General features: G+C 34.2%; 2 protein-coding genes across 4 annotated transcripts in view; one reads left to right on the forward strand and one right to left on the reverse strand.

Annotated features, from left to right (window-relative positions):
* Positions 1–14,551, forward strand: part of LOC124636776 (small conductance calcium-activated potassium channel protein) — a 255,271-nt gene that overhangs the window by 139,578 nt on the left and 101,142 nt on the right. The window lies entirely within an intron of this gene.
* LOC124636777 (piggyBac transposable element-derived protein 4-like) lies at positions 3,093–5,640 on the reverse strand. Its single transcript, XM_047172918.1, has 2 exons — positions 5,606–5,640; positions 3,093–5,446 (listed from the first exon to the last, which is right to left on the reverse strand). Exon 2 carries the CDS (start codon positions 5,444–5,446, stop codon positions 3,377–3,379), a length of 2,070 nt encoding a protein of 689 aa, XP_047028874.1. The 5' UTR covers positions 5,606–5,640; the 3' UTR covers positions 3,093–3,376.

Consider the following 14,551-nt stretch of genomic DNA (forward strand, 5'->3'; position numbering starts at 1 on the left):
ATAAAAGTATAGGTTCAATAAATACTGAAGGAGGTAGTGCCTGAGACAAAGGGCAATAAAAATATTTATTACAACAACACTGGTGACTTTATGTACTCGTACGTGGTTCAAATAGATGGAATTATGTTTTCTGAAAATGTACTTGAATTATTTCGGTATGTAAGAATTGTGATACCGTTGACTGCCGCTTGAATAAGAGTGGAAGGTAACAGATTATGATACTCGAAGCGGAGTCTTGACATATTTTGTAATGAATTCCCGGAGCAAATTACGTTCATGATATTTTCCTTTTCAATAGAAATTTTGTAGCGTAGAATATTATACAAATATGAAAGGAAACCGTTATTTGTAAGAACATATTTTGAAGCTTTGAAATCACGCAATTATGTTTACTGGAAGCAGTGCGAGTAAATTCAGAAATCATTACGTCGGCTTTGGAATAAAAAATATTTTCTGAAATCTAAAGTTTCATAGATTTCATGAAACAAATAAAACAAAGTACCAGCACACACAATGAATACAACAATATCAGCACAATGATTGAAATATCATAAATATCTACACGTTTTTACCATAAAATACCAATATAAATATTTATTGGTTCTTCACGAAATACTCAATATAGGTACTTACCTACTACAACAATCAAATCGAACAACAATGAACGTCAATCGGTGTAGGAAACAATATAGTAACACAGGTGGTGAGAATTTGATGGACGGTCAACGCATACATGGGCAATGTACGTACAACAGCCTCGTTCGGACAACATATGCAATAAATCCACTACAAGCTACACGAGTTAGGACATAACAGAAATCTGCGCCCATTGTGCGCAAACTTGGCAATACGCCAAAAGGTGCATTAGAGCAAAAACACTTAGCGTCAAACGTTAAAACTTCAACTTTTCATATTGTTCTAGATAGCGTCTGGATTGTTCGCGACTATGAACTTTTAAAACCAATTATCCCGTACTATGTCCCGTATTTAAGCTGTAAAGGGTTCTGCAGTAAGTTCATTTCGTAACAAATGCTCTTACTGTAAAATTGCACCTTATTTATGAGCCTCATTGAAACGAGAGCAAGGAACTTGCTCCATAATACACAAGGAATTCAGTTCATTGAAAATTTCTACGATTCTCTAGCGAAGTGGATGACAATTATATGAGTTAACTTACAGACTTTGAAAATTGCTTCCTAGGTGTTAAATACTAGCCCTCATTTTTATAAAGTTTCACTACTTATGATTGCAATAAAATTACTGAAGTGTGAAAGGATAATGGACTAGAGTACAGTAGCAGTATATTCTTTATAGTTAGGATATGGGTAGTTTATACGTTATTCGATGTTTTTATACTGTTAGCTTTCAAAGTAATAAAATTTTATAGCGGCAGTATCTGACTGCCTGAACCACAGTTGTGGTGACTCGTTTTTCAGATCGACTGTTTGTGTTTTACAAGCTTTGTATATAGAACTTATTTTACTAACTCTTTTATTTTCTTCTTGGTTTTAGTTGACTGTTAATATCTAGTGTTTTGTTTTCTCATCTCATGTGTATCTTGAACTTCATTTTCATCTTGCTTCTAGCTATATTAGATTTTCTACTCTTATGGAACGTTAGAAAAGAATAGATCTAATATGTAATTCATTGAATGGTTTGAAGTAGATGTCCCACAGATCATCTGAAATTCATTCAAAGATTAATTAAACTTTTACACTCATAGACTAAATGGTGATGCATAATCACGATATCATTTTCGAACAACTGTTTGAATTCACAAGTGAAACTTCAACTGAGCGAATTTAATGAAGATTTAAATTTCCTCTTCAGTGAACACGAAAATTTGCATTTGATAAATGCTGGAATGTTCGATGAAATAATTTAATTCCACTTTTGGCGAAACTGTAACACACGATAGCTTTATTTAACAATCAAATGATAAACAATAGCAAAGTATTTGTTTGTTTCAATTTCAATATTTGGAATTCATGATGTGTGTTTTACTTTTTGCAAATTAGGGTTCATTTTTAGCCTAACGCTAAAACTGTTGTTTCAAGCGGAAAACAAAATTAAATATCGATCGCTATAACATTATACAAAGTATCATTAAATTCTGTTTTAGGCCTGTTCAGGACCTCGGGATCAGATGACACAGGTAACTGGACGAGAATTATACTTATTTTAGTCTTTGGAGCTTTTGAAGAACTATTTAGTGCTAAATATCGCTTTTGATATTGCTTTGGACGAAAAGTGAGTAGTTTTGGAGATCTGTGTGAAAGATTTTTGGTGTTTTTATGAATGTTTCGAAGGAAATTGTTCTCAAATGCAAACAGAAGAAGGTAAATGATAAATTGGATGTTTGCTTGTAGGACCCTTGCACATTTTGAATAGAACCCCATTTGTTTGCGAGTGGCTTTGATAATTTTGGCGCACTAAGTGTGAATACAAATTCTGTTGACCAAGCATGAATAATTCCGCATCGATAGATAAATAATGTTTTCTTCAAGGTTATTTTTCTAGGATAGGCAGTGGACCGTGGTACAAATGTAGGTCGATTGAACGGAAACGAATAGAAGGCATTACGTTAACGCCAACTTGTTCTTATATTTGTTGGGCTTCGCATGTGGCAGCGCTCCTAATAACATGGTAACCGGATTAGGGTAGCTTAAAAATATGTGTAATCGGGGAATTTAATAAACTACCTATGTAAATAGAAAGCATGTTAATTTTTAAGTGTTCTACTTTTATAGATGTGAAACGTTTATTATTTAACACGTTCGTGGACAGTACTATCTCATAGGTTGCAGCTACTGAGACACTACTTTTTTTCATACATTGCCCACGGGCGTAGTGTCACAACGCATGGTTAAAAAAACCATATGATGTGACAGAACGGATGTAGGCGTAAACGTCGTAAGGCGTTCTGTCACATAGAATATTATTATTTCGTAGGGATATGACAGTACGGTCTTAGGCGTATACGCTTATACCCGTAGTGTCATATTTACGTTGCAAAAAAGCATGCGTGGTGCACTTACGCCTTCAGGCGTCAGTGTTGTGTATGATAGAAAGGTAATAAAAAGAAGATTTAATTAATCAAAACGTAGTTTTATTTAGGAAACAACATAATCACTTCCTATTACTTCTATGTAATTAACAAACAAAACAAACTGCAAACTGAAAATAAACTAAACGCAAAACAAATCTTTTTAAAATTAACATTATTATAATTATAATATCAGTCTTACAATTTGTACGTTAGGAACCTGGATATCAAAACCAGTTACATTGAAATCAGTTTTATTGTTATAATCTAAACAACTTACATATCCATCTAACAATAAGATTATAATGAATAAAAAATATTCTGAAATCTTTATTCATCAGTCCTTATACTTTCATGGTAAATTTCGAAGCAAGATGGGCATAATGGAGGTTTATCTGGACACCCTTTACAGCGATAGCTCGTTTCTTTACGAATTTTGTTTTTACTACAAACTTTGCACTTTAGGAAGGCAAACTTTTTCGTTGTTCCAGGTCGAGATGGTACTTGCTCTGGCCAGTGGCCACTCATTAAATTTTCAGTTACAGAACTATTTTCCGGTTGAGGAGCAGATGAAGTACTGGGTCGGAAACGCCTGCTATCATGAATACTGTTTTTATTGATTATGTCTCTTCCTTTTATTTTCAGATTACTGATCCCAATCATTACCTTAATCAATTCTTCTCGGTAGTTTACGTAATTATATGAGTTGGCATTGTTTTTCTTATATTTTTTGAATAAGAAGTATGCATTCCAAACTCCAATATCCAAGAAGTGAAACAGCACCTTTTTATACCACCTTATTGTTTTCCGAGGGCATGAGTAGTAGGATACCATTTGATCGGACCTATCTACACCGGACATATGTCGGTTATAAAGATCAACTTCTGCAGGTTTCAATTTGGTCTTGCCATATCTGTTTCTCACTTCAACAAGAGAGGGATGAACCTTAGTGGTAATCATCAAGACTGGACGTTTGTCCTTCCACTTTGAAACATACACCTTGCCCTTGCGTGCCCACACGTGCTCACCTTTCTTCACCTTTTTATTTGCAATATTCTTAGGATTTTCTTTACGATTTGAACGCAAGGTACCGGTAGAATGAGTTTTCAAGTCAAGCAATTTCAGTGATAATTTCACAGAATTATAGAAATTGTCCATGAAAAGATGATGTCCACGTAGCAAGTATGGACGCATTAACCTCATGACAAGTTTTTCTGTCTTAGATTCAGATTCGCCTGTATTTGATGTTGTCGCTTCCTTTCCCGAATACATCTTTACATTTAGCACATAACCATCGTAAGTAGTAAGCTCATAGAATTTGATGCCGTAGCGAGCTTTTTTCGACTTGATGTACTGGCGAAAACTCAATCGACCTCGAAACAGAAGAAGCGACTCATCCAGCGACAGCTCTTCACCAGCATTGTAAATTTTACGAAAGTTTAGTGTCAACATATCAATGAATTTTGCAATCTTATTTTCTCCTTTAGCATCTAATTCCGATGCACAGATGCAGCGCAAAATTTGCTCATATCGTCGTCCTGACATTATAAAGCTAAATATGGGATGATAATATAGTACATCCGATAATGAAAAGAGACTTCTTTGTTTAGGACATTTAATGTGACCTTTGAGAAGCGTAATCCCAAGAAATTTCATCATTTCTTCACAGGTGGTCTCACGATATACTATTTTGCGGCTATATCTGGTATGAGGCCTATTCGTGTTGCATAGAGCGTTTCCATAATTATTAGTACAGTTTACCAGATATTCGATGGCACTTTGCGGGAATGCAAGATGGAAAAAGTCAATTACTTGGTTCATGCTATCAACATTCACGGTTATACCACATTGAGAGTTATCAAAATGAAAATCGGGTATATCAGTTATCGTCTGAGACCATAATTCCTCTCTGATTGGTGTGTTTGATCTTCTAGGACCAACACTGACAGAGTTTAGCTGATCAGAGGGGTCTAGTGGTGACAGGTTAGGGTATTCTTCGTCATTCAAAGGCAGATCAGTTATCACTGGGACAGGTTCTTGTATTAGGTCTACAGGGCAATCAGTATTTCGTGTGACTTCAATATTTTCACCATTTCCGTCGAGGGTCGAGTCAATATTATATGATGATTTGTCAGCATCATCATCTGCATCACTAGACAAAGAGGATATTGACTCACCAGATGATGTAGTAGCTGTAACCTGTCGTATGCGTCTTGATTTTGAGGCTTGAGTTTCGTCCTCTGAACTCGTGGATTCAACACGGGATGGTAAGTACTCATCATCAGATCCATAGTCACCATCATCAGCAAATGGGTCTTGACTCGATTCAGGGGTAGAAGCTGCATCAAATAAGTCTTGGAGTCGTTTTTGTTCTTTTTCGAACGAGTCTCGAGACGCCATCTGCAAAAATATCCGTTACAAATTTAGTACCTACAACAAAATCGTGTTCACAACAAACAATAGCAACATAAATACGTTATTGACATAAGCAACTAGACTTGAATAAGTATATTTAGTATGTATAAAACAATAAAATTACGTTGAAAACAAACTACTCACTTTCTAAACAACAGTTGCGCGCGAAAACATGTAGCAACACGCAGGATCACCGCAGCGGCGCAGTACGCGACTGATCGTATGTAAACACGACGCTCACGGGCGTAGTGTGAGTGGGGAGGGGAGTATAAAAATACGAATGTGTGCGTGGAAGTACTTTCTTTGACATTTTTTTTTAAATAATGCAGTGACAGTACAAAAGTCGTAATTATACCTGTGGTGACAGTACAACATGCCGTTCCTTCTGATAGTATGAAAAATCAGTCGTCGTGAGGCGTACTGATTTTATCCAAGTAAAAAATGATACGTCGACAGGCGTACTGTCGTATCATTTGTAGCTATCTAGACGCCTGTGGTCGTTACTGTCCACGAACGTGTTAAGGTACAGAAAGGTACGTTTATTATATTTTGAACAACATTTCTGATATTTGGTGATATTTGTATATTATCCTTGTTGTTGTGGATTGTTTATGCATGTAAAATTTACGTGTAGACGTGTCTACGATAACTACAAAACAACATACATGAATGAAAAAGCATTTCGAATAGACACAAAGAATTAAGATAAGTCTTAATTAAGATTTATACATGCCTCCTCACAGTCCAACTTTGCGACTGAGTGATCCCCAAAATTACTTATACTGTACATCCAACATTAAGTCGTGGTGGCCTAGTGGGCAAAGAACCAACCTCTCGAGTATGAGGGCGCGGGTTCGATTCCAGGTCAGGCAAGTACCAATGCAGCTTTTCTAAGTTTGTATGTACTTTCTAAGTATATCTTAGACACCAATGACTGTGTTTCGGATGGCACTTTAAACTGTAGGTCCCGGCTGTCATTGAACATCGTTGGCAGTCGTTACGGGTAGTCAGAAGCCAGTAAGTCTGACACCAGTCTAACCAAGGGGTATCGGGTTGCCCGGGTAACTGGGTTGAGGAGGTCAGATAGGCAGTCGCTTCTTGTAAAGCACTGGTACTCAGCTGAATCCGGTTAGACTGGAAGCCGACCCCAACATAGTTTGGGAAAAAGGCTCGGAGGATGATGATGTACATCCAACATTACAAGAACTTTGTTACTACATCTTTGAAGACAATTTTCATTTCACAAAGCCAACAGCATCAAAGTTCAAAGTGGCCCAATAAACACAGACTAGATTCAGACTGAATCTCATATAGATGTGGATATATATATATATGCCAAGCAAAGTTAGAGCTATTTTAAGATAGCAGGCCAGACATTCCTAGAATAGGCTTTGTTTTCGTACTAAATAAAACGTTTGATGAATTCTAGTAACTGCTACGTTATGCGAAATTGAACGGAAAACAAACTCATTATTTTGTCTGCAAATAAGGGTCATCAAGATGATTGCTATAATACTATGTATGATTGGATTGCCTGGTAATAATTTGATGGAAATGAAGGATTTCCACTGAAGAGTTATAATGGGTTACAAGGCCAATACCAGTTACATTTTGATTTGGCATTGATATCTAATCAGTCGTCAGAGAATAAGTAGAGTTGAGAGAATTTTGTAAATATAAGGGTATTTTTTATAGCATTTTATACCAAACGACCGTTTAATACACTTGACACACTTGACTATATATAAATAGATCAAATAGTAGTACAGTATCATCATTGTAGAATGATAGGAAATTTTCACTTTTATTAAAACAAAATCAACGTATTTATCTCAATAGACAAAAATAAATCCAATGATACAGAAATAAATATTCAATCCCACCATTTTGCGAACTAACCAAAAAATGTTGAAACCTCCAAATGCTACTGTATTTTGGCTCCAAAAATCTGTGTCAACAAAAACAATACAAATAGAAACTGGAAACGCTGTAGTCCCCAATTGGTGTTGGCAGCAATGACAATGCACTCAAAAACGAGATGCCTGTGTCGAGAACAAATAACTACCTAACGAACTTGCTTTAATCGCCGTGTTTAGTTTGGTAACAGGACCTGTAAGTCAATATCAATTTTATTTTTTAATAAAATGTTTCTATTTTGTATAAACAAGAAACATTCTAAACTCAACGAACTAAAGTTTTATTGAAAGTTTAAGAACTATTTATGTAATTTTTTCTGTTTTTTTTGCGACGTAGAGAGTGAGATGACTGGCATCTTATATTATTCAGACTTCAAATACACGTTAATAAAAGAGACCACATATTATGGCCAAATTAATAAAAAACTTCTCTTCAATAAATCATCATAAGCTAAAACAAAACTTAAATAACAAAAATAAATTGAAAGACAGAAATCAATTTTCAATCCCACCATTTTGCGGACTAACCAAAAAAGTGTTTAAACCTCCAAATGTGTACTCTACTTTGGCTCCAAAAATCTGTGTCAACAAAAACAATCCAAATAGAAACTGGAAACGCTGTAGTCCCCAATTGGTGTTGGCAGCAATGACAATGCACTCAATAACGACATGCCTGTGTCGGGACAAATAACTACCTAACGAACTTGCTTTAATTGCCGTGTTTAGTTTTGGTAACAGGACCTGTAAGTCAATATCAATTTTATTTTTTAATAAAATGTTTCTCTTTTTTTGTATAAACATTTTACACTAAACGCACTAAAGTTTTATTGAAAGTTTAAGCACTATTTATGTAATTTTTTCTATGTTTTTTTTTTGCGAGGTAGTGAGTGAGATGACTGCCATCGTATATATTCAGACTTCAAATACACGTTAATAAAAGAGACCACATATTATGGCCAAATAAATAAAAAATGTATCTCCAATAAATCATCATAAGCTAAAACAAAACTTAAAAATAACAAAAATAAATTGAAAGATACAGAAATCCATTTTCAATCCCACCATTTGGCGGATCAATTTTATTTTTTAATAAAATGTTTATTTTTTGTATAAACAAGAAACATTCTAAACTCAACGAACTAAAGTTTTATTGAAAGTTTAAGCACTATTTATGTAATTTTTTTGCTATCTGTTTTTGTGAGATAAAATGTGGGATAACTGCAATCGAATATATTCAGACAGCAAAACACGCCTGAATAAAGAAAAATAAGACCACATATTGCCGAATAAATCAAAAATGTATATTTTTCCAATAAATCATCTTAAGCATTTGCTGTCCCTTACTAAACCGAAGCATACCCTCTACAAATCATTTTCTACGTCATTTACATTCAATCTCTATTCTAATAAAAGCTTTACGCGCACTAAAATCTTTTCAAAAAGATCTATTCAAAATTCTATGATATAAAGGTACTTAAACTCTGCGAAATATCTCAGAGCAACTAATATCACTCATCTCACGGAAAACTGTACAACATACTCGTATAGAAGAAGATATTGTAAGATAACTTTGCAAAGTTCATATTCCAGCTTCCTTCGTCTTAAGAAACAAAAGTTGCTCACTAGCCCGTGCAAGTTTTAGAAGTCAACCGAGCAACGTGACTTGTAACGTGTGCAGTATTCATAGGCGACGAACTGGCAACACCGTTTGTTTAATACTACAAAACCCTTCGCACGTTTTGTTGCCAGTAAAAAATCGAACCACATTTCTTACCTCATACGTGTAACAAAACTCGTATGTTCATCAATAACGTCCACTACAGTCGGTAGACGTAAAATATTCACGTCTATTTCCAAGGAAACTGATGCTTTTGCCCAGTGTATTTCTTGCTAATAATTCATCTTCGAACCAACAATACGAAGGAAATAAAACGTAGCCCAATTTAACGGAAAATGGGGCAAGAGACGTCGGTTGACCGATTAATTATTCGTTTGCTATCGAAGCTACGACTATCGTTGAGACCAAGGCACGCCGACGACATCGATTGCTAGTAAGACTGCCCTACTGTAGTTACTATTTAAGCATCGAGGTTTAGAATCGATAATCAAGATTCAATTGTAAATATCGATATTGTCGACAGTTTGAAGCACTATTTAAATGGTAGGAATACTCTACAATTTACACTTACGAAGTATTTTGTAGTCGATTAAAATTTTGTTGTCTATCAATAAACGGTACTAATAATAGGCAATATTTGTTTAAAAACAGTAATTAAAATGTTTTGAACTACTTTTTATTCACAAAATATTTACATTAGTTGAAAAAATAAAATAAATAAAATAAAATATAATAAAATTTTTATTTGAATTGAGAAAATGACCTATTTGTTTTGGAATCACGCGTGTACCTGTATTATTTCAACGATTGATAACATAAATCATATTATGGTCACAATATTATTTGAAACTAAATGACCTAGATAAGTCTTAACACCGTTTTATTAAAAAAAAAACACATTTTATTTCAAAGGCAATGCAAATTCACTGTATCGAAAACGAATAGACAGCAATCAACAAAACTTCTGTATAAACGTCTAAATTCATTAACAAAGTGCTGCTATAAAGTGTGATAGTTGCCAAGATCGTTGAAACGGTTCTAAAGGACATGTCCTGGTATATATAAATTTGTTGCGATGTAGCTTCGGCCATCAGATAGGGCATAGTTACGTCATACTGACGGCACGTTTCCATTTTGTCATGACGACAGATGGTCATGCAGTTTTGAATATTGAGAGATTTTTTAAAGTAGCCACTTGCCTTGAAACTGCTTAGTAATACATTTTTAGGTTCAGATTAGGTATACCGTATATTGGTGAAAATAGTTGGTCAAATCATGGTAACATCCTTGTAATCGTTTTCAAGCTTAGAATTCAAATCATTTATAGGTTTCTCAATTACAACACTCATATCATATCGTATCATAATCGTCACAAGAATGTTGACGGTGGCATTTAACGGGAATACCAAATAGTACTACTACAACGATAAATTACCGCAGCGGTATCATGGAAACGCACTCCTAAGGGAGCGATGACACGATATCATCTTAACCCCAAGTTTCAGTGTCAACGAATTAATTGAGAACTGCGATACTGTGGGATAAGGTTATCAATCCATGTAACTTAGCAGAACTACTCAAAGGTGCTACTTAAAGACCCAAGAAAATTGCATTCGAATGGAAAATATTCGTAGGACTGGCTTTTGCACTTATGTGCCTACAATAAATTGTGATGTTGCTTAATTTCATAATGTGTAATTAATGTTTTTACACCATAAGTTTTTGAGGAAGAATCAAGATTTATTGATTATGTTTTAATCAGTATGTTCACAATAAAAAATAAAATACTGACCTACCTTTTATTTACGCTACTCATAATTAACGATAATACTTGTTTATCATTGACTTATATAAATATTTGTTTTTATTGAGGTTGACGGAAAACATAAAGCTGTATTCCGCTGGGTTTCACAATATTCTGTGGTTACAATTTTATCAACATAGAGGCAGTAAATGTATGTATTGGTAATATGGTAAACTAGACTTTTTTATGCATATTGTTTTAAGAATAGTTAAAGGAATAAACTCAATTTTATTTTTAAGGGATATCTGCTGTAACGATTACAATATTTCCACGAAACTGTTTGTAATAATTAGCCTACAAACTACAGTTGGAAACTCGACTGATTCTCATTTAATTTTCACAGAAGAAAATGTTTACTACATTAACTTTAGAGTTGAGCTGAACATTGCAGAAAAGTCCAACAGTGCTTATTTCTTTTGTTGTAATACAATATCCGGGAGCTTTTAAAAGAAAAATATCTACTATTTCTATATTTTCTGTTCGTTGTAGTATAGGATTACAATCTACTTAGAAACATCTGGTAGCCGATTCTGACCATGTTTATACAAAAAATACCTGTGTTTTTTTTTCGTTGTATAAAAAAGATTAGCTTTATTCAGGTGTTAACATTTCCTATTGCAATTTGCACGTTCCTTTGCATAATTGCTTAAGCTTTTATGTTTAAGTGCGCAGTTACGTAGGTTTTATACAAACACGAATTTACCTTTTTGGCCAGTTAGAGGGGCGAGGAATCCCTTCTTAGCACGTGATTATGTCACGGAAGGAGTAAGCTTTCGAAATTGCATGACCAAGGGTTGCTTTGGGATAATTAGCCCATTTATTTTTGTATGTTGGTAATAAAATTGGGTATTATGCGGTTTGGTCAGGCTTTAGTGTTTGCGTTTCAGAAATTATTGAGGTACTGGTTTTAGTTTATTGTTTTAAATGATCAGATTTACAACAGCACTTAAATTTATAATTAATAAGAAAATATATGCATTTGGATATTAGTCGTAAATTCTGTGGTAAATGATTTTTTTTTCATACGACTGTTATTGCGTGACATATTATATTTTGACTTTCAAACTGTTTTGATATAACAATCGGTGTAACACGACAAATGTACCTGCCTATACCTACACAAAACAAAACGCTGTTCTTGCAAAAAAAAAAAACTACAATAAAATACGCAAAAAACAACGAAACACTAGGCAATAATAAATTAACTTTACGAACAAATTAGAGCAATCTAATTAAAGAACGATAAATTTTCTTCCGAATTTAAAGTTATGTAACTGAACGCCCAGACAAAGACTGCCAGTATCTCGAAATTCTCGAGCTCGATGAGAAAATCGCATTGAATGAAATGAATTGAATGTCTGCTGGTATTCGTGGATTACAGCGTGAATATATTATCCGTTTTCTACCACAGTATAATGTTTGTGTATTGACGGTTGAGTTTTGGCTTATACTGTATGTATACCTACAGAGTAATTGTAGTACAACAAGTTACTGTAATCAAAGTTCTTTTGAAAAAATGAAATATCAGTTGACAATGATGATGACGGCAAATGACAGCGTCGTTTTGTGTTCAAACTTTAAAATATATGAATCTTTGTTAGTATTTTTTTAGGGTTCCGTACCTCAAAAGGAAAAAACGGAACCCTTATAGGATCACTTTGTTGTCCGTCTGTCTGTCTGTCTGTCTGTCTGTCTGTCTGTCTGTCTGTCTGTCTGTCAAGACCCTTTATCTCAAGAACGCGTGGACGTATCAAGATGAAATTCACATGAAATGCTCAGGTCTGTTGTCCCTTTAAGCTGTGAAAATATCAAGCTTCTAAGCCAAGCCAATCAAAAGATACAACCGATTATGTCGATATTTTCAACAAATTCTCGACACTCGCAAAGGAATCAAAACCTACAGGGTACTTCCCGTAAACTCAGAGTCTTGAAATTTGGCATGAAGTATTGTCATATAATGCAAATATAGGAAAAATTACGAAAATCTCATTTTTTTAGTTATATAATATAAAAAAATATATTTTAATAAAATGAAACTTACTACCTTATTTCTCACGAACGAATAAAGGTATCAAATTGAAATTTATACCAAATACCTAAGTCTATTGTCCCTTTAGGCAGTGAAAAAAACAAACTTCTAAGTTAACGCGATCAAAAGATACAGCAGTTATACCGACACCTTAGACGAATTTCTGTCACACGCTAGGGAATCAAAACCTACAAGGTACTTCCCGTGAACTCAGAATCTTGAAATTCGCCACGAAGCAGCGTTATATAGTACAGATAAAGGAAAAAATGCGAAAATGATTAATTTGAAGTTACATAAAATATTAAAATATTATTTTTGCTTACACGTTATTACACGTTATTTTATATGTATTAGTTTATAAGTATTGCAATATTAAATTATGTATGTATTGTACTTTCTATGGGCCCTAGTTGCCTGAGGTAAACAAATAAATAAAAAAAATAAAATAAATAAAATATTTTTTTAATAATTATAAACTTACTAACTACCCTTTTTTACATGAACGCGTAGAGATATTAAAGTTGAAATTCATATCAAACACTTCTTAAATATAATTGCCACTAAACTATGAAAAATTTTAAATCATTCAAAGGTCATTGGGCACCTTAGTATGAAAACCATACCCACGGCGGATACGAACGAAATATAGCACAGTATAATGATAAAGGCTCTGATTTACTATGGCATTAGTCGCATCTATGTGAACCGTGAGAATCTAGAGAAAATCAGGTGTAAACATCAAATATTTTCCTCATTTCAATGGGGAATTTAAACGACCAAATTTGACGGATTTGAGAAATCATTTTTTTGTAGTGAAAGAGTATACTCGCCGTTTATTTCCATTGTCATCAGGTCAGGATCTGATGATGGAAATCCTGAGAAATCGAGGGCAACTATAAAAAATTGTAGGCATGCATAGGATTAAAACTTGATTCTCAGATGTATGTCTGGTGATACTATCAAACAGTGAAAGTTTAGAGCTTACCTGATGATGGAGACGTGAGAAAGTCGAGAGAACTCTATGCATGTTTAAAAAAATAATAGATCCCATTAGTAGTGAATTCTCATCACCTAAAATAAAATAAGCTCCAACACAAGGTTACGTTATAAATTGTAAAGGAGTTCCCATAACTATATCTGATCTTTGCTATCGATCCCACAATGGCAGTTAAACCTATCTATGTGGAAAGTCTTCGCCAATACGAATAAAATAAGCCCAAACACGTGGTAGTTGCAACATACCGTTCAGGAGTTCCCTCGACTCTCTGTAGTCTCCATAATCAAATCAGCTCCAAACCTTCACTGTTTACAAGTACCCTCAAAAATACACTCACATGTCTGGTTTTGACTCGATGCGTGACTACAATATTCAAGAGTTGCCCTCGATTACTCAGGGTTTCCAGATCCTTTCTTTATGAAAAGTCTTTAACAATAAAAACTAGCATTGCAACCTGTAAAATCCTCTGAAACTGCTTGTCTATTATATTTTTCAAACGATCCTGGACATTCAAAGAAACGTCATACCATTCTCCACGATTTAAAACTACTTTGATTCATGTCCGCCACTTTTTACAAAGCGGGTCAGATATGCCCAATGACCTTTAAGTCATAATTAGTTATTTTCAATCAGATTTCTGAATGATGACTATAAAATGTTGTATATAAATAACTTTAATAAAATAACTTTTACAAGGTACTGGCCTACTATTTTAGTTATATTATA

Source organism: Helicoverpa zea, chromosome 15, assembly GCF_022581195.2.
Source record: "Helicoverpa zea isolate HzStark_Cry1AcR chromosome 15, ilHelZeax1.1, whole genome shotgun sequence".
In the NCBI taxonomy this organism is placed as follows: domain Eukaryota; kingdom Metazoa; phylum Arthropoda; class Insecta; order Lepidoptera; family Noctuidae; genus Helicoverpa; species Helicoverpa zea.

Excerpts from the sequence above, each read along its gene's own strand:
- LOC124636777 (XM_047172918.1), bottom strand. The coding sequence starts at position 5,446 with ATGGCGTCTCGAGACTCGTTCGAAAAAGAACAAAAACGACTCCAAGAC.